The sequence below is a fragment of the Rhinopithecus roxellana genome, chromosome 6 (assembly GCF_007565055.1).
Source record: "Rhinopithecus roxellana isolate Shanxi Qingling chromosome 6, ASM756505v1, whole genome shotgun sequence".
Lineage (NCBI taxonomy): Eukaryota > Metazoa > Chordata > Mammalia > Primates > Cercopithecidae > Rhinopithecus > Rhinopithecus roxellana.
In genome coordinates, this window is record NC_044554.1 from 92074607 (window position 1) to 92097820 (window position 23214).

The 23214-nt window shown below is 37.4% G+C and overlaps 1 protein-coding gene across 2 annotated transcripts in view; it reads right to left on the minus strand.

The window, feature by feature from the left end:
- VPS41 (VPS41 subunit of HOPS complex) overlaps window positions 1-23214 on the minus strand; it is a 184946-nt gene that overhangs the window by 67516 nt on the left and 94216 nt on the right. For both annotated transcript variants that reach the window (XR_004057966.1, XM_030932462.1), the window contains exons 7-9: window positions 22858-22923; window positions 2522-2641; window positions 1240-1386 (exon numbers count right to left, since the gene is read on the minus strand). Coding sequence is in view for 1 of the 2 variants with exons in the window: in XM_030932462.1 (XP_030788322.1) it covers window positions 1240-1386; window positions 2522-2641; window positions 22858-22923 (333 nt within the window). In the remaining variant the exon portion in view is untranslated. The remainder of the gene's footprint in view (window positions 1-1239; window positions 1387-2521; window positions 2642-22857; window positions 22924-23214) is intronic.

A 23214-nucleotide genomic window follows, 5' to 3' on the forward strand; every position in this document is an offset into this window, starting at 1 on the left:
GACAGGGAGCCCACAGGGAATCACTTTTTCCATCCTACGCTATAGGCACAGCTTCCTTCCTGTTACCCTAAATATAAATCAGGTTGTGTTCATTTAACACATGAAGAAAAGAGAACCTGAATGTTAATAAAATAAGGGCTGGGAAGGCCGGAAGTGTAACAATGTTTGTCTTGCTAATAACAGTCATTCCATTAATAATTTTTCCACTTTCCCTTTCCAGAGAAGAGTAAATTTTAAACAGCCATGTCCCCTTCATGACATTTCTAGAACTTTATATAATAGTGACAGCTAACATTTATTAAGCAATTACAATACATCAGATTCTATGCAAAACTCTTTACATGCCTTAGCTCACTTCTTTCTCCCCAAAACTTGTGATGTGAGAACAATTAGCACTACCATTTTGTGGATGAGGACAGTAAGGCTCACAGAGGATCCCAAAGGAAAAGAGAGAAGCTGGACTTGATCCCAGGTCTGTCTGGCCTCAAAGCCTGAGCTCTTCCATGAGACTATTGCTGGGATACTCTCTCATGCCATTTTTACACTTACGCTAATTTTTAGTTTATTTTGTTTGAATTTAGCTATTTTTTTTAAGAGAAATAACTTTCGCCACTGAAGTATTTAATATAATAGAAGCACTAGTAGGCATAAAATAAATGTGAATGCGCTTTGGGCCCCCTTTTGCAAAGCAGCTAAATTTCATTTACCCAGGCACCTAAGGGTCATATAATTAAACTTCAGAAAATATTCCCAAATCTTATTATTGATGATAAGTCTGGGCCTCTACTCCATCAAATGATCACCCAGCAGCAGGATGATTGAATTTTGACCTTCTCTTCCCACTATCAATAACTCTAACGAAGAAGTGAAGGGTCAAAGCGAAGGGAAACGGAAAGAAAAATAGAGAGAAGAAAACCTGACTAAACAACAAAACGACCCCATGTTCTGTAAACAGCTAAGGCCAGCTGGGATGTGAGAAATTAAAAGAAGATTGAAAAAGACAGCACCATTCTGAACATGAAAAAGTTCACAAATAGTTTTACATGCCGTGGAAAAGAAAGAATGTATCTTAAAACGTATGCACAGGAAATAATTTGAGCATTAAATGGTAATCACATCCCAATAACATCCAGGTGAAAAGATTTGGGTCCCAGAAGCCATTCAAGACTCACAGCCCTTTGGACCACCCTCAGTGGATCTATAACAACACGGACTTATTATAAAGACAAGCAAAACCACCTTGACAGAAGTCCCCCAGCCAATAATCAGTGTCACATTGTCCTTCCAGCAGAGGCTGCAGGGATACATGTCTGGGCGAAGACTTATATCATCCCGGGGCACATTGGTGATTCTTTGCTTTGAGATGATGTCAAAAATCTTCACACCCTGGAAAATAAAACAGCAGTAAGCATCCTCTACTCAGGAGGAAAGTAACAGAAAACTTATTAACAGCCCCTGCTACATACTAGCAATAACCAGCAGGGAGAAGTATTAGCAGTGTTTACTGAGCGTGCAAGGAAAATGCTCCTGCTCCACACAAACCCTATGGGAACTTAAACCACAAGGACACCTCCACCCTTCTTTCTGGACAAAGGAGATTTTCTTAGATGATATGGGTGACTCAAATCCAACAGAAACATGAAATGTACAGACATCAATAGCTGCATTTCCAAAATGACAGACATGTAATGTTTCTAATTTTATGGTTCCACCACAAAAATGAAGTTTGTTTTTTAGAACAACTTTGAGTCTGAAAAGCCACCTATATAAAGAAAACTACATCCGACATTTAAAAATTCTCACATGAAAACATCAGGCAAGCAGCTAAAACTAAAAATGGACCAAGAGACCACAGGTTTGTTTTACCTTCACTGTGACCCAGGAGAAGTAAGGAAAGTCCACAATAAAAAGGTAGAGTCTAGCCAGATTTCTACCATCTAAAACTGAATAGAACTGATTTACTAAATTATACCTTGATGTTCCAAAAGATATGCCAGATGTCAAAAACACCATTTTTTAAAACTTCCTACTAGCCCCAATTCACAGCAAGTAAACTTTAAGTTAAAATGCAGCACTGAAATTCACAATTCACTTTCTTACAGGCAGGTCTATACTTCTGCCTATGATTATACTGGGAGTAAAAGAGAAATCAGCAATATTCTGCACTTGTTTCATATCAACTCTTACTTGCCTTTGGCCAACAGGCAAATGATATTTTCAAGACCCATTCCCAATGCAGTCCTTCAATTATTAAGATAGCTTTTCATTTTCTTGGCTACTCTCCATGCCTCAGGTTTCTTACTCTAAAATAGAGTCCAGAATATGTTGGGAATTACTATATTATGAAAGCCAAAAGCAATCTAATTTCTTTAACCTCCTAGGTACGATACCAATCGTCCTTTCACCTTTTAGAAATCACCACCTCAGCAAGTGGCATCTTTTCCCTTCATTACAGCCCTATCAACTTGGCCATTCTTCTGCCACTCAACAAGCATTGGGAAGACAGAGGCGTATTTTTTACCATATTATTGGCCCAAGCAATCAGATGGCCTCTCCACTTCACACTCCTTATGTTCCCTTCCCCTTCATGCAGAACAACGGACTTCCATCTGTTCATCCACGACCGTTCAAACAGCAGCAGCTAGGGACAAAGAGCATAAACAAAGAATCTTAGAAACTGCAAATCATGTATCAGGTTCTTTACCGATTAGTTTTACCTATCCTTGTGACCAAATAACAAACAAGTCACTCTCGACATCTTTAATGTAACTTATAGTAGTATATTATTTGTACCCTGGAAAGAATTCCTAGCACATCATATTCTCCCCAGGACGTTGTTCAAAATGGATGAGTGCTGAAGTTACTACAAGGCCAGGCCACAGGGTGGCACCAAAACACCAAGATTCACGGAAAATAACGCACATTAGTCAATCAAAAGATTTGTATCGCACAAGTTCTTCAAATGATTGTCCGGGAACTAATTTATTTTGTAAATCGGGAAATCAAAACCTCTTAAGTTTTTCACTGAAAATAAGATATTAGTCACAGCTATGTTTTTCATTTAACTCAAATAACTGAACAATGACTTTTGAACAGTAATTCACATCACAAAACAAGAAAAATTGGAATTAAGCTTCTTTAGAAATTTCATAGTATCTAGGGTCTTTATTTTAAAGGGAAGATTCCATCATTCAAAAAACCTGCTGGATAAATTTTAATATAAAATATAACTGGTCAAAAACCTCTAAGATTAATAAAGATGTATTCTAGGAAGTCATACATTATTAAGAACACTATAAAATATTTTTCTTGATATATTCCATTTAAATCCTTTAAGAAAAGACATTTATACAGTATATAACTTAAGGCATGCAATCCTGAAACACGTTTACCCTTTAAAAGCAAATGCTGACAACAGATTCCATAACAGAATTATTAAAATTCCTACCACTACAAGTAATTTCAGTCTACCTTAGTATATTTTATGTCCTCTACCCACCCCAAAAGAGACAGGGGAAACAGGTAACAGGGGAAAGAGGGTAATTCACATTTTATTTGTATTTCCTGTATATCTTTCTCACTAGTTAGACTAACACAGGCAGAGGAAGTACAAAATAAAATCCCTAAAATTAAATATGATGTCCATCATCACAAGTAAGCAAAGTACAGTTACTTTAAAATGCTGTAACAATTTGAAGTTGTGTGACTTCACAACTTCCACAGGGAGACTGGAGGCAGGGATTCTTCTGACCATACTTAGCCCCGTCTTCCCATTAAGATATATCCTATATATTCTCAGAGACCTTCTAACCCACCCTGTCCTCTCCTATCCCAATTCAGAAGTCAGAACCTTCAGAAGTCAGAAGGTTCCAATTCAGAAGTCACTACTACCATGCCTCCCTACCCCCCAGTTAGAGGCCTTCGGGAGTGTCCCCTGACTGTGATTCAGCCTCTGCCATTTGCAGAGAACAGAGCTAGGGAAGCTACTGTGTCAGCCCAAATGCAGAGGGATGATGAATCTGTTCAGTATTTTGAAAGGGCAGGTTCAAAATGTAGGAAAGAGGGAGAAAGGCTGAGCATACAGTTCCTGCTACAGAGAAGATTATGCCCCACTGAAGATAGGCAGCTAAAAACAATTCTTTTTATTTATTTATTTATTTTTGAGATGGAGTCTCGCTCTGTTACCCAGGCTGGAGTGTGGTGGCACCATCTCGGCTCACTGCAACCTCCACCTCCCGGGTTCTAGTGATTCTCCTACTTCAGCCTCCTGAGTAGCTGGGATTACAGGTGTGCACCACCATGGCTGGCTAATTTTTGTACTTTTAGTAGAGACGGGGTTTCACCATGTTGGCCAGGCTGGTCTTGAACTCCTGACCTCAGGTGATCCACCAGTCTTGGCCTCCCAAAGTGCTGGGATTACAGGTGTGAGCAACCATGCCCGGCCACAACAATTAAACATGATGAATTGATAAGATCAAAATGTCTATCTTCTATCTGTGGCCTGGATCTGATGGAGGTGATCGTACGAAATGGGCAAAGCACAGGGAGTGCTCAATAACCACCTGCTGCAATGAAGGGTTGGCTGGATGGCCGGGAGAACAGCATGGCGGGACACAGCATCAAATTCCTTTCCCTCACCAATTCCCACCTAGAAATGACCAATGCAGCACTAAGAGGAGAAACTCTGCACCTGTGTTGAAAAAGTTAAATACGCTCCAAATTTTAAGCTAAAAATTCTGTAAAATATGCTAATAGTAAGACCTCAGTGAAGGCCATGATTTAACTCATTCCCCCAGAAGAAGCCTGCCTGGGAAGTAGTTGGTCAGGCAGGTCCTAGAATGCTACAACACCTCCCACACTCAGTGTAATGGGGCAGGAACAAAGGGGAGTGGTCAGTCTCACTTTGAAATACAAAGGGTTGGGTCCCCAAGCATGCAGCCAGCACGGTAGCTGTCCCAGGTGGGAGGGAAAACAGGCACTCTGACAAGAGGCAGGCACCTATGGAAAAATCTTGCATTTGAAAAGAACACAAATTACCCAGGGAGTAATCCCCAACTTGTGACTCCATATGAAGAAGAAGACATTGAAAAAAACAAAATAACTTAAAAGTAAGATCTAATTCTTATCATAATTCTCATGCAACAGCAAAATTAAGAAACTAATAACAAAGAACAAGAGAAAGAACAAAACAAAACAAAAATGATACAAAAAATTTTCTCGATCTTTGAGTAAAAGATGAATTCATATGGTAACCACAGTACTTTGAAAAATGAGAAAACAAATACTACAAACCTAAACTTTATGGGATAGAAAGTTGTAGAAAACAGAAAATCTAGATTTAAAAGTTAATAATGAACACGACAAGTCGCTACACAACAAAACAAAAACATTTCATTGAGGGATGCGAAAGGAGAGCTCAATAAACAGAAAGGCACATTATATGCATGGATAGAAAGGCTCCGATTCTCACTGAAGAGTTTAAGTCTCATTAAATTAACCTATAATTTTAATGCAAGTCCAAAGAAAATCCCAAAGGGATTATTTCTAGAAATTCCAAAAATGCTAAAAATTCATTTAAAAATATAAAAACTTTTTTTATCAAGTAATTTAGGGGGAGGAATGGATTTGTCCAGATAGTAAAAACATTTTATAAAATCAACACTCAAAACAGTACAGCAATGTTTCTAGAACTGATAGATGAAGGAAAAAGAATGAACTGATAAAGATGAATCAAAATGATATGGTCAGGAACGGATATGTGGGGTGGGGGGTACAGTGGAGTGTGTACCGAGAAAGAGGCATCTTCAAACTACTGAGCTGTGATCTTGGACACCAGCTTTCTGGAGGATCATTTGGCATCATGGACTCAAAGCTTTAAAAAAAAAAACATGACACCAGGAGGTTGCTATCCAGAAACTTATGCTAAGAAATGATCAGACGACTTAGTAAAGATGCATGTAAAGCTATTTATAACAGCCAGAAATGGACTAACAACTGAGGAATGCCAGAGCATAATACAGTGGAGCACACACGATGAGTATGTATCCATTATTAAATTATTTTATGCATGTATCTTCATTAACACAAAAACCTACGAGGGCATATTAAATAAAAAAGCAGATTACAATTGCCGTATTCAATACAATGTCCTTAAAATGTGAATGTGTATCCACATATATTATAAAATCTAAAAGATAAATAACGAAGTAATCCTAATTCTATAAATGAGTGCTGAAATTTTATATTTCTATGTTATAATTATTCTGCACTAAATATATGAATATTTTTATAATGTTAATACATTAATGGGACTGAAAATCCATTCTCTTATTTTTAGAATCAGGAAAACTTGGGGGAATAGTTACAATGAAACAACAAAGCAATATCAAAATTTCACTGGAGATTGTGCGCGGTGGCTCACGCCTGTAATCCCAGCACTGGGAGGCCGAGGCGGGTGGATCACCTGAGGTCGGGAGTTTGAGACCAGCCTGACCAACATGGTGAAACCCCGTCTCTACTAAAAATACAAAAAAAATTAGCCAGGCATGGTGGCCGGCACCTGTAATGCCAGCTATTCGGGGGGTTGAGGCAGGAGAATGGCTTGAACCTCGGAGGAGGAGGTTGCAGCAAGCCAAGATTGCACCACTGCACTCCAGCCTAGCAAACAAGAGCACAACTCTGTCTCAAAAAAAAAAAAAAAAAAAAAAATTCACTGGAACTTAAAGAAGTAATGTTTGAGGCATACTGAACATGTATTAGAATGAATTTACATAAACTGTATATACTTTTCAAATAAAACATTAACTTCTTCAGAAAACTGTTAATTACATCTTATTGCAGTTCCCACCAAAATATAAGCTCACTCCAATGGACCCTTTCTATTACACTCTGTGTGCTCCGAGCTACGGGAAGAAGCAAAGGTGGCTGAACTCTGGCCTCCTTTTGTCTCCTACTCTACCTCCCAAAACAAGAAACGAAAAACTTCCAGCAGAGGGGAGGAGGCAAAGGAAGGACAGAAGAATTCTGAATCCAGGCCATCTCAGGATTGATTCCCAAAAATCTTGTGGACCCTGCTCTGACATGCAATCAAAAGAGCAAAGAAGCTTCTCCCAGTGATTATTTCTACAATGCAGACAGGCACATGCCATTCTATGCAGCTGATGTGTGCTCAAAAATGGAGGGGAATAAAAAATTAACCTCTGTAAATGAAACAAATTATAACTAGTTAACATTACAAGTTTTGACAGGATTTACGTTATTTTCTTATGTTTTTCAAATAGCCTAAGTCCCTATCACTTTATATTTTGTGGACAAAAAATAAGAAAATATCTGTAAATAAAGCAGATCATCATAAACATACTAAGGAAAGTGATCATTTAGGAGAATTCTTTTGTAAGTCAAATAATTTCCCCCCAATTTATTGGTTCTGTATGTTTTATGGTCACACTGGTTTTCTCACTGCACAACTAACTCTATTAAATCTTGTTCACTGAGACTGGCGTGTTTACCTTGCATTTCCCCAACCAGTGCGCTGGGGAAAAGGATCATATCTTATACTTTGCTAGACACACAAGCATAATAAATATTAAATATTAAGTAGACTATCCTAGTCTACTAGTCTTAATTCTTTCCTTCTCTGACCATATACACAATACATTTGCTATAGGAGGAGTTACATAATTTCCCAAAACCTTTGTTACTCAGCCTATCTTTACAGTTAGTAATATTCCTAAAGTATTTTGAACATATTGGAATCTACTCCAATCTCAAAAGTTTAAAGAACCCAATGACTAATTCATACAATCAACACAGCCTTGCTTTTAGAGACAGCTCACTTCTATGGATCCCATATCCAGGCACGTAATGTCACTCTATTTCCCTTTGCTCAAGGCCAGCAGATAGAATTTATGCACAGCTTGTCCAAAATTTGAAAGCTGCTTTTAAGGTTAGCCTTCCTCTCTTAGGTTCAAGTAATTGCAGCTTCTTTATTTCAGAGACACGAACTGACCACACATTTGGCCCGAACGGTAATTTCTGAAATGTGTCTGCAAGCCTGCAGAAGGCTCTCTGGATTGCCACAGCGCCTACTTCTCCAGGCTCTCTGGCACCTGGCCTGCTTCTCTCCTTGATGTTACCAGCCTGGCCCCGTTAAACATTTATTTCTGCCTTTCCTCTCCGCTCTACTTTATTCTTTACTCATGAGTCCACTTTTCCTATCCTACATAGTATAAAACCTTAAATGATCGCTAATAATTATGGAGTCATTTCTATACCTCTGAAACTCTCATACGGGATTCGCTTTGATTTGACATAGAGTTTCATAAGTGGACAATGGCCAAATGATCCACTCTCCATTGGCTTTTTTATTCTAATCTCCGTGAATTTCAAGCAGAAAAATATTTCCTGATAGGAATGCCAAGGGAAGCTTTGCTTTGATGATTTAAGAAAAGATGAACTCCTTTTCTTACAAACATTCTATACTAATTTAACTACCACAAAACTATCTGCCTGTACTTCACTGACATTTAATAATACTCATTTTTTTCCTTCCAGTCATAAAACTGCCCACAGACCTACTGAGCACGAATGTTCTACAAAGCATTTTATGGGGTAAGCCATTGAAAAAAACTACCCTTAAAAGCAGCTGGTTAATTTATTTGGTTCATCTTCCATACCCTGTAATGTTGAACTGTCATTATCACAATACTAAGAGCAATTTAAGCTCAATGGGAGCTAAGTACATAGAGAGGAAAAGCTGTTTCCAAGAGGTCTATTTTTTTGTTGGAGAAAGTATTTTAGGGCTTTATTTCCCATAAATCCACATTCTGGCAGTCAGCACTCTCAGTACTTATATTTCAATATGAGCTCTCACATCCTCCGCAATATACTTTATTCTCCTCTGTTTTGTGCTGATAAATCTATCTAGTGTTTCCCTACTCTACAGAGCGCTATAAGGACACGGAGCCCAGAATCTCCCACATGGGTGGCAAGATTCCTATCGGGCTGTAATGAAGTCCCCAATTCTGGTCACCCCCCAATTCTGGTCACCTAACGCCCATTACTTGTCACTCACTCTTCCCTGATGGGAGTTGAAAAGAGCATGATTGGCCCTGTTTTAATCATCTTGTAATCTTTCAAGTTGATAAATCACTTGGCTCCTTCAGGTTCCCTAAATACTGACCACACTGCTAGCTTTGACGCAGACAAGAAAGTGGGCAAGATTCAGCAGGGGCTTCAGTCCAGGGTCAAGGCTTAGACACCACGTGTGTTCCTACAGGGAGAACCAAGGGGCTTAAAGAAAACAAGTATTTCACAGACGAGAACCTGTGCTAGGTCAGGAAGGTATGGAAGATCCAGGTAATAAAATAGAGAAATAGATAAAAGTAAAACCCAACAAATAAAACTGTCTCAATAAAAATAAAGGCATAACAATGGGAAAGTCTTGTTACAAAAGGATTTAAATATTCAAGATTAGAAAAGATCATGAGCAAAATTTTAAAAGTCAAGAAGGCAAGTGAGAAAAATGAGTGAGTGTGGAGAAGACCCAGGATGGTGGCTGGCTACTGACAGCAGATGGGGTCTTGAATCCTGAAGGAGGCAGGAATGACCAGGAACCCATGTGGAGTAGGTAAGTGTCTTTGTCTTGCTTCCTGCTTAGGCTTAGTGCCAAAGTTTCAAACATGCAGCTTTTCTAAACACCACCAATAGCTCTACTATGTCCATCAAGATACAATATAAACATGTGGGAAGAAAAAGAGAACTTCCAAAATATATTATTGCCTTAACTTCAGTCGTTATTTTCTGAACAAGTTATAATGCTTCAATCCCCTTTATCTGAATTTAACATGTTTAAAACAAGTTCAATACAGACAAAATGCTGATACCATAGAAAACTTGTGTGCACAAGGGTTCCTAGAGCCAACTCAAATGGCGCTTGCTTACAAACAATATTTTAGTAAACACCATTCCCATGCAACACTTTTTTTTTTTTAACTTGTTTTTTAATTTCAGGGGTTTATGTGGAGGTTTGTTACATAGGTAAACTAGTGTCACAGGGGTTTGTTGTACAGATTATTCTGTCACCCAGGTATTAAGCCTAGTATCCATTAGTTATTTTTCCTGATCCTCTCCCTCCTCCTCCCATCCTCCATCCTCCAATAGGCCCCAGTGTGTGTTGTTCCCCTCTATGTATCCATGTGTTCTCATCATTTAGCTCCCACTTACAAGTGAGAACGTGTGGTATTTGGTTTTCTGTTCCTGCGTTAGCAACACAGGCTTTGGACAGGCCCTTGCAGTTAATTCTGTGAAACCTATATAGACAGACCAATGCTTTGAAATTTAAAAAATACTGTATCAACACAAGGTAACAATCAATTCAGCAACCAAGAAATCTAAGCTAAAGGCTCCATGAGAACAAAATAAGTCAAACACCGGAGGTGCCATTTCGGAGCAGCTTTCTTTGCATTAAAAAACTAGAGATGACAGCTAGATCTACCTACCCACCTATGCGGGATCTACCTACACACCTATGTGGGTTTGGCAATCAAGCCAGCATGTGAGGTAGGCCCCTATTTAAACTACTAATCTGCAGTTTCTGCAAATGCAAGCACATAATTACAAGTGTGATTTCAGAAATGACTAGGACACTTTCTAAGTAATTTTACCACTTAAAAAAAAATCTTCCATATGGATTCCACAAATTTAATAGAGCTGGCTGTTCATACCAAACACCTTGAGTCTGTTTTTCAGTTTGCAGTTATCTGAGGATACATTTCCCGGGGCTGGGCTCAAGGTCAAACACCCTCATCATCAGGGCAGAGATAACACAAAAGTCATCCACTGGGTGATTAAACTCGAATTAATGTTCTGTGCAATGAACAAATATCTCTAACTTTAACTATCTACAACCTCAATCATTGATGACTGGTGAAAATCCTTGCACAGTGAGTATATCAAAAAGAAATGCAAAATTGCTAAGTCTTGAATAATGTAGACAGTTACCTGAAAACATGGGTTTACGTATTTGAACAAGCCCTTCACACACTTCAAAGTAAAACCGGACAGGCGCAGTGGCTTTAGGACTTTAGGAGGCTGAGGCAGGCGGATCACAAGGTCAAGAGATGGAGACCATCCTGGCCAACATGGTGAAGCTCCATCTCTACTAAAAATACAAAAATTAGCTCGGCATGGTGGTGTGCACCCGTAGCCCCAGCTACTCGGGAGGCTGAGGCAAAAGAATCATTTGAACCTGGGAGGCAAAGGTTGCAGTGAGCCGAGATCGCACCACTGCACTCCAGCTTGGCAACAGAGTGAGACTCTGTCTCAAAAAAAAAAAAAAAAAAAAAAAAAAAAAAAAAAAAAAAAAAAAAAAAAAAACCTAAACTTAAAAAAAACAAAACAAAAACAAAGCCCAAAAGTTGAAAAAAAAAAAAAAAAATCAAGACACTATCTGCAGAAGAAATGGAGTCAAATGAACCCAATTTTGAGCATTATAATCCACTTTCTTACTATCTCTATGAAAAACTGGCATTAACTGGACACACTGGTCAGCGCTGATAGCTTTCACAGAAGTGGCAGAACTGACGGTTTTGGGGCAGACTCACATCTATGGGGTAATATATGTTCGTCCTCTCTACACACTTCAGGGTCTAAAGTCTCATTTAGACTCCTATATAATGCCTCCCTGGGAACAAGAATAATTATTCCAGATTTGGCCAAAATTGGAGAAAAGGCTACAGGCTATTCAGTAAGCAGCAACAATTTGTGCTCAAACTGACAGTAAATATCAATTGGACAGCCTTCATTGTTTTGGCTTCTATGGTAATATTAAAAGCTGCCCTAAGCAAAGAATACAATCAGACAAATCACAAAGGAAGATACAGAAGTTGCTAATAAAAATGTTCAAAATCACTAACAATTCAAATATATTACAAAATAGAAAAATGGAGTATCTTTATATATCAGATTGGCAAAGAGCATGTGGTAAAATAGGTACTCACACATAGCTGATGTACACTTGTGTAAGTTTTCTGGAATACAATTTTACCTGGCAACACATATTAAATGCCTAAAAAATAATCATAACCTTTGATTCAGTAATTCTAATCCTAAGAATCAATGATAGGAAAACATTCAGAGGAACAGATGAAAGCCCAAAGATTCCCAGCTTCACCACATCATGATTTATGACAGCCAAACATTGGGTATAACCTAAAGGTCCAAAGACAGAACGGTTAAGAAAATCAAATAGATCCATAAGATACAACAGTATGCAACTATTCAATAACACTGAGCTAAGAATAGACGTCAATAATGTAGGGAATTTCAATATGATGTACAATCATAAGTTAAAAATAAGATCTAAAATAACTGAGATTACCCTATACATTCCTTTGCTTTTTGTTATTATAAAAATAATGCATGCTTACTACAAAAAAGTAAATAAAAGTCAATGAAGGTCAGAAAGAACATTCATAATCCTGCCCAGACACAAACACTGTTAATAATTTGGTGTACAGCCTTCCATGAATACATCTACATACATAATTTTATTTCTACAAAAAAGGATAATTAAAACCATACATATATTTTAGGAAAGAATCTCAACAGAAGCAATCTATCAAATGTTGAGAATTTTATTTATTCCAACTGAGAAAGAGAAAAGCTGACATCCAGAAGCTAGCCTGGCACCCACAGCAGGGCCCTGATGTTCTCCTTATGAATATAAACAATTTCACAGAAAACCAGTATCAGCCGAGGCCACTCCATGATCGTGAAGACCCAGGACAGAAGCAAGACCCCTCCATAATCACGTCTGAACGCAAACCAGACATGAACATTTTCCAAGTCGTGGCAATGACCAAACACCTCCCGCTTTGGCTAAAATGACAGACTGCTGCTTCTTTACCAGTTATGACTTTGGCTTTAGCTTAGCCTTTTCTCCTTCTAGATAATATTTATTAAAATGCCCAACTGTAGAATTACTCATACTGCATGACAGCATCCAATCTAGAGCAAAGCCCTGATGCCTTAAACCTCCCCGAAATCACCTCATACCAGCCTAAATCCTACAATTCTTCTAACATCTTCCTAAAACCATATGGGGTGCTCCTGGTGATCTTTGGCCACAGGGCACTGACACAGCTAATTCACTATTGTTAGACAGTTAGCTTGCACCAATTTTCACTGTTACAAACATCAAGAAAATTGGCTGAAACTGAGTTAAAAAATTAAAACGAAAACAAACGTACAGGCTGAGGGGGATCCAAAAGGCTTAAAGACAAATAAAGGATTGTAAATTCACCCCATAGTGTTGTATGTGAACATATAAACACATTCATTTCCTATCAAACCACTTTTCTGACTAATGGTCTTATTAACTATATTCTACCTACACCACCCTACCTGTATGCTTTTGGAAGCCTACCACCATTTCTGAAATCAAGATCCTGTGTACACAAAGCACCTAACATGAAGCACGACACAAAGTTGTATTCAGGAAGCAGAGTCAAACCAAATACTCCTGTGAAATGACTGATTTAGTTTGCACCGTGACACCAACTAACAATGACTGCAGTTGTGACCCCTTGCTTTATACAGCCTTATCTTAAAGCAAAAGAGAGAAAGGAACATCTCTGAACTGGCAATGACACTTGTGGTCACTCCCCAAAATACTTAAGAATACGCACAGGACTCTCCATACGCAAAAGAAGGTATTATCAGCAAGGAGGAAAAGATGGTTTGACTACTCCAGGAAGAGAGATGGTAGTTTTAACATCCGAGTTCAGGGGAAAGCTACAATCAGTACAGAAATATTATATGAAAAAGTTAGCTGAACTCATTAAAGAAAAAAGTATATTTTTAACAGGCATTTGATGAATATGAGACAATGGGAATCATAAAGGAAAATGAAGTTGCTATGGACCCAACTCTCCCACCCCGACCACTGTAGATACCATTCAAATACTCTAGGAGTCCTACATATCGACATCAAAAAAGCAATCAGCAATGAAGAACACCTGTTTTTCAGACTGAAAATGATTTTTATTTAAGTGTTATATTTCTAATTTTAGCCTCAGATAGCTTAGCACACATAGGAAAACTGACCAAAAAATACTTTAATAGAACTGTTCTATTGCTTCATTTTTAATACCTAAAAAAATTCTTGTGAAGGTTACATTTGTGTTTTACTTCCTATTAATCAATGGTTTTTAATCAATTTTGGTACATTGATGACAGCATGAAATAAACGTCTAGGAATGGAACTACAACTTACAACACAGTACCTAGAAGAAATAAAGGTATGTATTTACAATGCCTCAACATGCAACCATTAGATTGGTGGCTGCCTGTGGTGTAATTGTGAATTAATTAGGAAGCCTTAATCTTAATTCTTAAAAATATTCAGATGATTCACTTGAAAACTACAATAGTAAGTAATGTGGAAGGAAGTTTCAGGTAGAAGGCTACAATCAAGCATCTGACAACTTGCGGAAATACTATCCTAGAGATCCAAACACTGGACAGGAGACAGACAGGAACTGCTAATGTCAAAACCCTTCTAGCCATCAAAACCCCAGCTCCAATCTGACCCAAAGATGAACAAACACATTAGGAAGCACCCCTACACTTCATGTTTAGGGATGGCAGTGGTAAGAAAAGGCTCACCAGATTATCCAGATCCTAAAAAGATTTGTAGCCAGGGGACTGGGAGCTATGTGGAGATGTTGGCCAAAAGGGCACAGACTTTCAGTTCTAAGATGAATAAATTCTGGTGATCTAATGTACACAATGGTTACTATATTCAATAATGCTATATTAAATACTTAAAATTTACTAATGGATTGTAAGTATTCTCATCACACCAAAAAACGGTAACTATGTGAGGCAACTGATAATGTTAATTAGCTTGAATATGGCAATCATTTCACAATAAATACTAAATACATTTGGTATATATCAAATTATCATTGTAACTTAAATATCTATAATTTGGTTGGGCATGGTGGCTCACGCCTGTAAACCTAGCACTTTGGGAGGCCAAGGCAGGTGGTCACGAGGTCAGGAGTTCGAGACCAGACTGGCCAACATAGTGAAACCCAGTCTCTGCTAAAAATACACACACACACACACACACACACACACACTATATATATATATATATATATATATATATATATATATATATATATATATATGAAATTTTAATTTGCCAATTATACCTCAATTAAGCTAGAAAAAGATAAAAATAATGTTGATAACAAGGGAAAAAATAAAATTTAAAAATCTTAATAATAATTTTTTAAATATTTACAGTTTTATAAAAAGCTTCCCGTATTGACTCCTCTTTGAAAAAGGATTCAAAATCCAATTTTTTATTTGCAGATCACTGCTGGAAGCTTACAGAAGCTGGTTGACACTACCATCTCTGTCCTTCAGGTAAAATTTGCCATTTCAAATTTTCCTCATTTCATTCACTCCAGTCCTTTCCTTGTTTGCTGACTGACATTTTCCAGCTTACAAAGCAACCTGTCCCTGCGGCCAGGTCCCCTCATTCTATCCCACCATAACGCCAAACAACTGACTATCTCATTTCTAAAAGTGAACTCCACTGCAAACAGCATCACAACAATTTAATGACTTGTCAAAGTAGTAGAACTAGTTATTACAAAGTATATTTCAGAGTTCAAAGGTAAAGGTCCTATGAAGCTAAAGTTTACCTGCTGAGAGGGAAAGTTGGACAATTAAAAAAAAAAAAAAAAACTCCAGACAAGATTCACTTGGCAGATTTATTTCTAAAATAGAAACTTCATTTGCCATGCTCCTGTATTAGAATTCTTGCTACACAACAAGGTTACACTTACAAAAAAAATTCATTGGTTCACATGTTTGAAAGCTCTCTCCAATGGCATTTTCAAGAGATGTGCTTTCTCTTTTCTTTCTTTTTTCAAGATGGAAACAAAACAGAATTTGGAATAAACTTTTTATGCTCATGTGTCAAGCACTGGAGTCCATAAATCCAGCTATTGCATTCAACTACTAAGAAGACACCTTGAAAACCTAAAATAAAAGTTTATGCCAGACAGAACTATAGCCTCCTAGTCCTAGTCCCTGGTGGATAAGGAGCTATCTCTAAACACCTAAGAAGGAGAACTTTAAAAAGGAAGTATCTGTCAAACTACAGTTTCAGGTTTTCTTCTGCTGCATTGCTATATTCTGCAGTACTATTTTGAAAAGTATGTTCTAATTACTTTAATAATTTTTATAGGAATCAAAAATCGTAATAAGACTAAACAACTATTAAATATTAATAGACATCTCTCTCAAATTTTCTTATGACTTCATGAATATCTCATAGTGGTCCTCTACTTTTCTACTTAGTTCTTCTAGTCTCTGTGCCACTTTAACCCATTGTTTGTAGAAGGTGGCATATAATTCCAAGGATTTATTTGGCTGTCAGTCTAAAGATCAGTGTTCTTAAGGGTTAAGAATGTCTTTATTCCACATTACACCTTCATTTGGCTAGTCTTTGCTCCAATTTTTTGAAGATTAAATTATTTCTTAAAGGCAGAAAGTCGTAACCTCCAGTTATCTATGTCTTTATTCTCTTTTCCCTCTATGTGATCCGCCACCTGTTCTCAACAAAGGAGGGATCTTGGTATCTGTGACATATGATTATTGCAAGGTTATAACCATTTGCTAAATGCTGGGCTTTTCGAAATTGTTCTGCCTAGTTTATGCTGCTGGTTTAAAATTGCAGCTGAAAGGATTTGAGTAGCTACTGAGCCAATGTAGTTGTTTATCTCATTTGTCAAAGATATAAACCTCTATAACTGAGTTACAAAAAGAGCAGCTCCTGCTAAAAATTTGCGAACACTTTCAAAATGAAAGTGATCATTTCACAATAGTCCTCTTTTCTTAATGTCACCTCCTACATGCCTTTAGTTTTTAACATCAAAGATATATTTCTTAATGAAATTAGAAAAACACATCCTAAAATACCTCAACTAAATAAATCTATTTCAAAACAAACAAAACACACTAATGTCAAAAGAATGTAGCATCAATAATCTTTACAAGTATATACCACACAACATGTAGAAAAAGGAAATTCTCTGGAGATTTCTGCAAATCACACCAGGCTGATACATGTTTTAAAAATCTCCATTTAACCATATGCAAACAGATCATTATAATTTATCAAGTAAATGGTACTTTTTACTACTTACTAAATACATATTTATATGATAAAATTTAATGGATCCAAATAAATCAAAGTTTGTATGTTACAAGTCATTAATTTGTGGACACAGTTACATGTTTCTAAAGCCTTCAACATAAGTAAAATGAATTATAATGGCTTTTTAAATAAATTATTCTAAATCACAAACTATTATCACACTTTTAAAAGACTTGTTTTGTCATACACACATACACACCTCTCCATCTAGATAGATAGATAGATAGATAGATAGATAGATAGATAGATAGATAGAGAGATAGATAGATAGACAGATGTCATATATATATCTTCTTTAGTAAGTGGAAATAATTTGCTTGTATTACCTTAGGGTGCTTTAATCGTACTGGGAATAAAAACAGGTTTTCCTTAAAGAATGATGATATACAATGGCTTTTTAAAGGGAAAGAACCCCAAACCAAAGTTTTAAGAGTACACAGTCTTTGACTTATGATTATTTGACTTAACAATTTTTCAACTTTATGATGGTACCCATACAATGACTCATTTTTCACTTTCAGCTTTCAATAAATTACATTATATATTCAATACTTTATTATAAAATAGGCTTTGTGCCAAATGATTTTGCCTAACTGTAGTGTTCTGACTATAATTACAGTAGGCCAGGCTAAGATGTGATGTTCAGTAGGTTAGGTATATTAAATGCATTTTTGACTTAATGATATTTTCAACTTACAATAGGTTTATTGGGACAACCCCAACTGTAAACTGAGGAGCATCTGTAGTTCAGCTATCATCCCATAACTAATTACAGAAAAATTAGTGGCTTTGAAACCTAAAAGGGACACTGGCATAAAGATAGCTATATAGACTGGTAGAATTCAGAGTCTAGAAATAAACCCTAACATTTATGGTTAACCAATTTTCCACAAAGGGCCCAAGACAATGGGAAAGGAATAGTCTTTGCAACAATGATGCTGGGTCAAAAGAATACATTTGGACTCCTGTCTCACATCACACACAACAATGAACTCAAAATATGTTATACACCTAATTTAAGAGTAAAAAATACAAAAGTCTTAAAAGAAACAGGCATTAATCTTCATGACCTTGGAACAGGCAACAGGCAATGATCTCTTAGATACAACACCAATAGTACAAGTATAAAAAAAAAAATTAAGATAAATGTGACTTTATTAAAGTTACAAACTTTTGTGCCTCAAAGGATACCATCAACAACTCATAGGCTGGGAAAAAATATTTGCGAATTATGTATCTAATAAGGAATATCTGCCAAGAATTTATTTTTTAAAGTTTACAACTCTATAATTAAAAAAAAACCCAATTAAAAAATGAGTGAAGAATCTGAATAAACATTTTTCCACAGAAGATATGCAAATGGCCAATAAGCACAGGAAAAGATGGTCAACATCATCAGTCATTAGATGCAAGTCAAAACCACAGTGAGGTATCACTAACACACCAGAGTGATTATAATCAAAAAGAGAAAATAGAATGAACATTGGTGAGAATGTAGACAATTAAAACCCTCATATATTTCTGATGAGAATGTAATATGGAGCAATCACTTTGGGAAACAGTTTGGCAACTCTTCAAAATGTTCAACATAGTTACCATATGATTCAACAATTCCATACTCAAGAGAAATGAAAACACATAGCCATAAAAAGCCGTACAAAAATGTTCATAGCAGCATTATTCATAATAGCCAAAAAGTAGAAACAATCCAAATGTCAATGAAGTGATACACGGATGAATAAAACATGATAGATCTACACAATGAAATATTATTTGGACATAAAAAGGAATGAAATACGGATACATGCCACAACATTGATGTGCCTAGAAAAATAAGGAAAGAAACTAGACAAAAAGGCCATATATTACACGATTCCATTTATATGAAATAACCAGAATAGGAAAACTTATAGAGAAAGAAAACAGATTAGTGGTTGCCTAGGGATGAGAGGAGGGGAGGAAGGAAGATGGGGAATGACTGCTAATGGGTACGAGGTTTCTTTTTGGGGTGATGAAAGTGTTCTAAAGTTAGATTATGTTGATGGTTGCAAAGCACTGTAAATATATTTAAAACCATTAAACAGCATACTATCATCTGGTGAACCTCATGGTATGCAAATTATGTACCAATAAAGCTATTTTAAAACATCTCAAAAATAGATGGCTTAATACCAATTACTTACACTGACATGGGTAATCACGGGATTCCTCACTTTAAACTATCATACACGTGCTTTTCTCATGCCCCAAATACTAAACCTTATATACAATATACGAAGCTTTTCAGTGTGTTTTTCCTTTTAAATGATTTTAGTCCCGAATGTCTAAGTTAATAACAAAATCATTTTTAATTCAATTTTTCACCAGATGACTTTAACTGTTTTTATTTTACTCTCATTTTATATACACATAAACATTTTTGTGTGTGCTTGGAAAGAGATGTCAACAGATGCATTTTTGGAGAACTCAACAGGAAAAAAAAAATTACTCTCATAGAAGACTGAACATAGAACAGCCTGTCAAGTAGTCAGTGACAACCAAAGAGACAAACCAAACCCCTAATGTTCTGCCTGTTCAGCACTTTTTGAATTCTACTTATTTTATTGCTTATCCCAATGTCCAACTTTCTATAAATTCCAAGCTCTTCTCATGTTACCTCACCAATAATTAGATGCTAGATTACTCTGCTGTTCCTGTACTGTTCATGGATCTATTCAATGGACTCTGACCCAGACTGCTGCATGCACACTGTCCTTTCTATGGATGTCTGCAAATGATATCATATGCTAAGTAAAAGGATGAAGAATATGTTACTGACACAGTTCACCCAGACATCCTACAGGGAGACAAGACATTCATGCAGCAGAATTAATGTGGCAAACTTGATGAGACTACAGGTATCCCCTACAGCAGAAAAGCAATTATTAAACTTCACAAATACACTGATTATTAAAGAACACAGGCCGGGTGCGGTGGCTCAAGCCTGTAATCCCAGCACTTTGGGAGGCCAAGGCGGGTGGATCACGAGGTCAGGAGATCAAGACCATCCTGGCTAACATGGTGAAACCTCATCTCTACTAAAAACACAAAAAATTAGCCGCGTGTGGTAGCGGGCGCCTGTAGTCCCAGCTACTCCAGAGGCTAAGGCAGGAGAATGGTGTGAACCCGGTAGGCGGAGCTTGCAGTGAGCCAAGATCGCGCCACTACACTGTAGCCTGGATGACAGAGCAAAACTCTGTCTCAAAAAAAAAAAAAAAATACACAAACCAACACAGCAAAATCTCTCCTCCAGATCTTCAGTTCTAAGAACACCTGGGTTTAAATTTCAGCCTTGTGAACTTATGCTATATCACTGTGATGGTATCAACTTGATTGGATTGAAGGAAGTACAGTATTGCTCCTGGGTGTGTCTGAGGGTGTTGCCCAAAGGAGATTAACATTTGAGTTGGTGGACTGGGAGAGGCAGACCCACCCTCAATCTGCATGGGCACAATCTAACCTAATTAGCTAATCTGACCACGATGGCCAGAATAAAAGCAGGCAGAAGAATGTGAAAAGACTAGACTGGCTTAGCCTCCCAGCCTACATCTTTCTCCCACGCTGAATGCTTCCTGCCCTTGAACATGACTCCAAGTTCTTCAGCTTGGGACTTGGACTGGCTTCTTTGCTCCTCTGCTTGCAGAGACGGCCTATTGTGGGACCTTACCTTGTGATCTTGTGAGTTAATACTCCCTAATAAACTATTTTATATATATATATATATATATATATATATATATATCCTATTAATTCTGTCCCTTTAAGAGAACCCTAATGCAATCACACATAAAATTTCTTAACCCAAAAAGCGTTTAGTTAAGAAATACGAGAGGAATGTTAATGCTACTCTTTCCTGAGGCTGACAAAGACAAAGACAAGTAAGGTAGTTATTTTTTCAGGAGTGGATCAGCTGCAGATCTAAGCTAGGGAATGTGAGATTAGGTCTGTAATTCCCACTACTTAGTCCCCTGGACATTTTTACATGAGGTGAATGCGACTACAGCCTAAGAATAACAATGGACTGTGAGATGCGGGAAGGAGGGGCTCTCTAGCAGAAATCAAAGCCGGCGTGATCTTGGCTTTATGTCGTGGAATGGAATCAGGATCTACCAACCTGCCACTCATGACAAGTCATGGAAGGACCAGAAGGTTTTCCTGCCCTATCATTCTATTAACTATTGAACCAAGGGAAAATGACAGATAAGTATCATAAAACATTTAAAAGCATTTAGTAGCTGGGCCTCAAAGCAGCTACTCCAGACTTCTCTACTATTACAGGAATAGCTACAGACTACTTCCTTTTCACTGGCTCCAAACCAAACAGTAAATAATATTCGGAATTTCAGTATGGTGATTGCATTTATTATAAAAATAGTCTTTAAAAGATCTCTAGGTAATAAAAACAGAAAACAAAAAACTAATTTGACTTATTCTATAAGCAGACAGATTCTTTAATTTGAGAATTTACTATATCTATAAACAGAAAAATGTTAATATATGAAAGTTTTTCTCTCTTATTTCTCTTTACATTTTTTAAGAGACAGGGTCTCCCTCTTTCACGCAGGCTGGAGTGCAATGGTGCAATTATAGCTCACTGCAGCCTCAAACTCCCACGTTCAAGTGATCCTCCCACCTCAGCCTCTTGAATAGCTAGGACTAGAGGCACACCACCATATGCAGCTAATTTCTTAATTTTTTTGTAGAGTCAGGGTCTCACTCTGTTGCCCAGGCTGGTTCCAAACTCCCAGCCTTGTGTGATTCTCCCACCTTGCCCTCCCAAAGTGTTGGAATCATAGAAGTGAGCCACCATTATGCCCAGCCCAATCTCTTATTTTTAAAATAGCACTGAGATAATAAAACGTGCCATGAACATGTCAGTGAAGAGTAGCCATAACTGTTCTAAAAGTTTATTAAGGCCGTCAAGAGATTTTTCTACAAGGGAAAAAAATAAAATAGGAAAAAAAAAATTGGTAGTTTAAGTGTGCTTTTGTTATTTTTAAATGGAAGGGGCAATATTTCAAAGCTCTAGATGTAACAGCTCTCTTAATTTTCTTGTCCTATACCTACTTCAAAGAAATGTAGTGAGAAGCTGGGCGCAGTGGCTCACAGCTGTAATTCCAGCACTTTAGGAGGCTGAGGAGAGCAGATCACCTGAGGTCACGAGTTCGAGACCAGCCTGGCCATTTCTTTATTAGAGACACGGCGAAACTCCATCTCTACTAAAAATACAAAAATGATCCAGGCATGATAGCGGGCGTCTGTAATCCCAGCTACTCATGAGGCTGACGCAGAAGAATCACTTGAACCTGGGAGGTGGAGGCTGCAGTGAGCCAAGATCATGCCACTGCACTCCATCCTGGGTGACAGAGCGAGACTCCATCTCAACAAAAAAAGCAATGTAGTGAGAAACAGTGAAGCCACAACTCCCCCAAGAGATGATGATCATCAGATTTCATTACAACTGTCTTTCTTGAATTTCTCCTAATGAATAGCCAGACATTAAATTAAGGATAAATTGTAGAGTAAACATACAACACCCCTCAAGGCTACATACCAAGGTAGAGACACACAACACTTACCTTCTTCCCTCCGGTCACAAACTGCTTGCAACTGGATCTCACGAAATGTGGGTGCACAGCAATAATCTACAAGAGAAACAGGACCCAACTCTGGTTTAGGAGTCATAGCTAAAGCACAGAATGAAAACCCCTGATACAGTTCAAGCAGCATGATCTAAAAATTATCCTGAAACCTTGGTAGGAAATAATATATTCAAATAATATTTTACAACAACTGATGACATCTGAGTTTTCTTCTTGTGTGAAAAGATTTCTTCTCTGAAGCCAGGTCAAAGCTCAAAGAGCAGGATAAGTCAGTTCTAGTTTCCGGCTGAGGACCCCTATGAGTGGATGCCCCCTGTATAGAGGCAGTAAGGG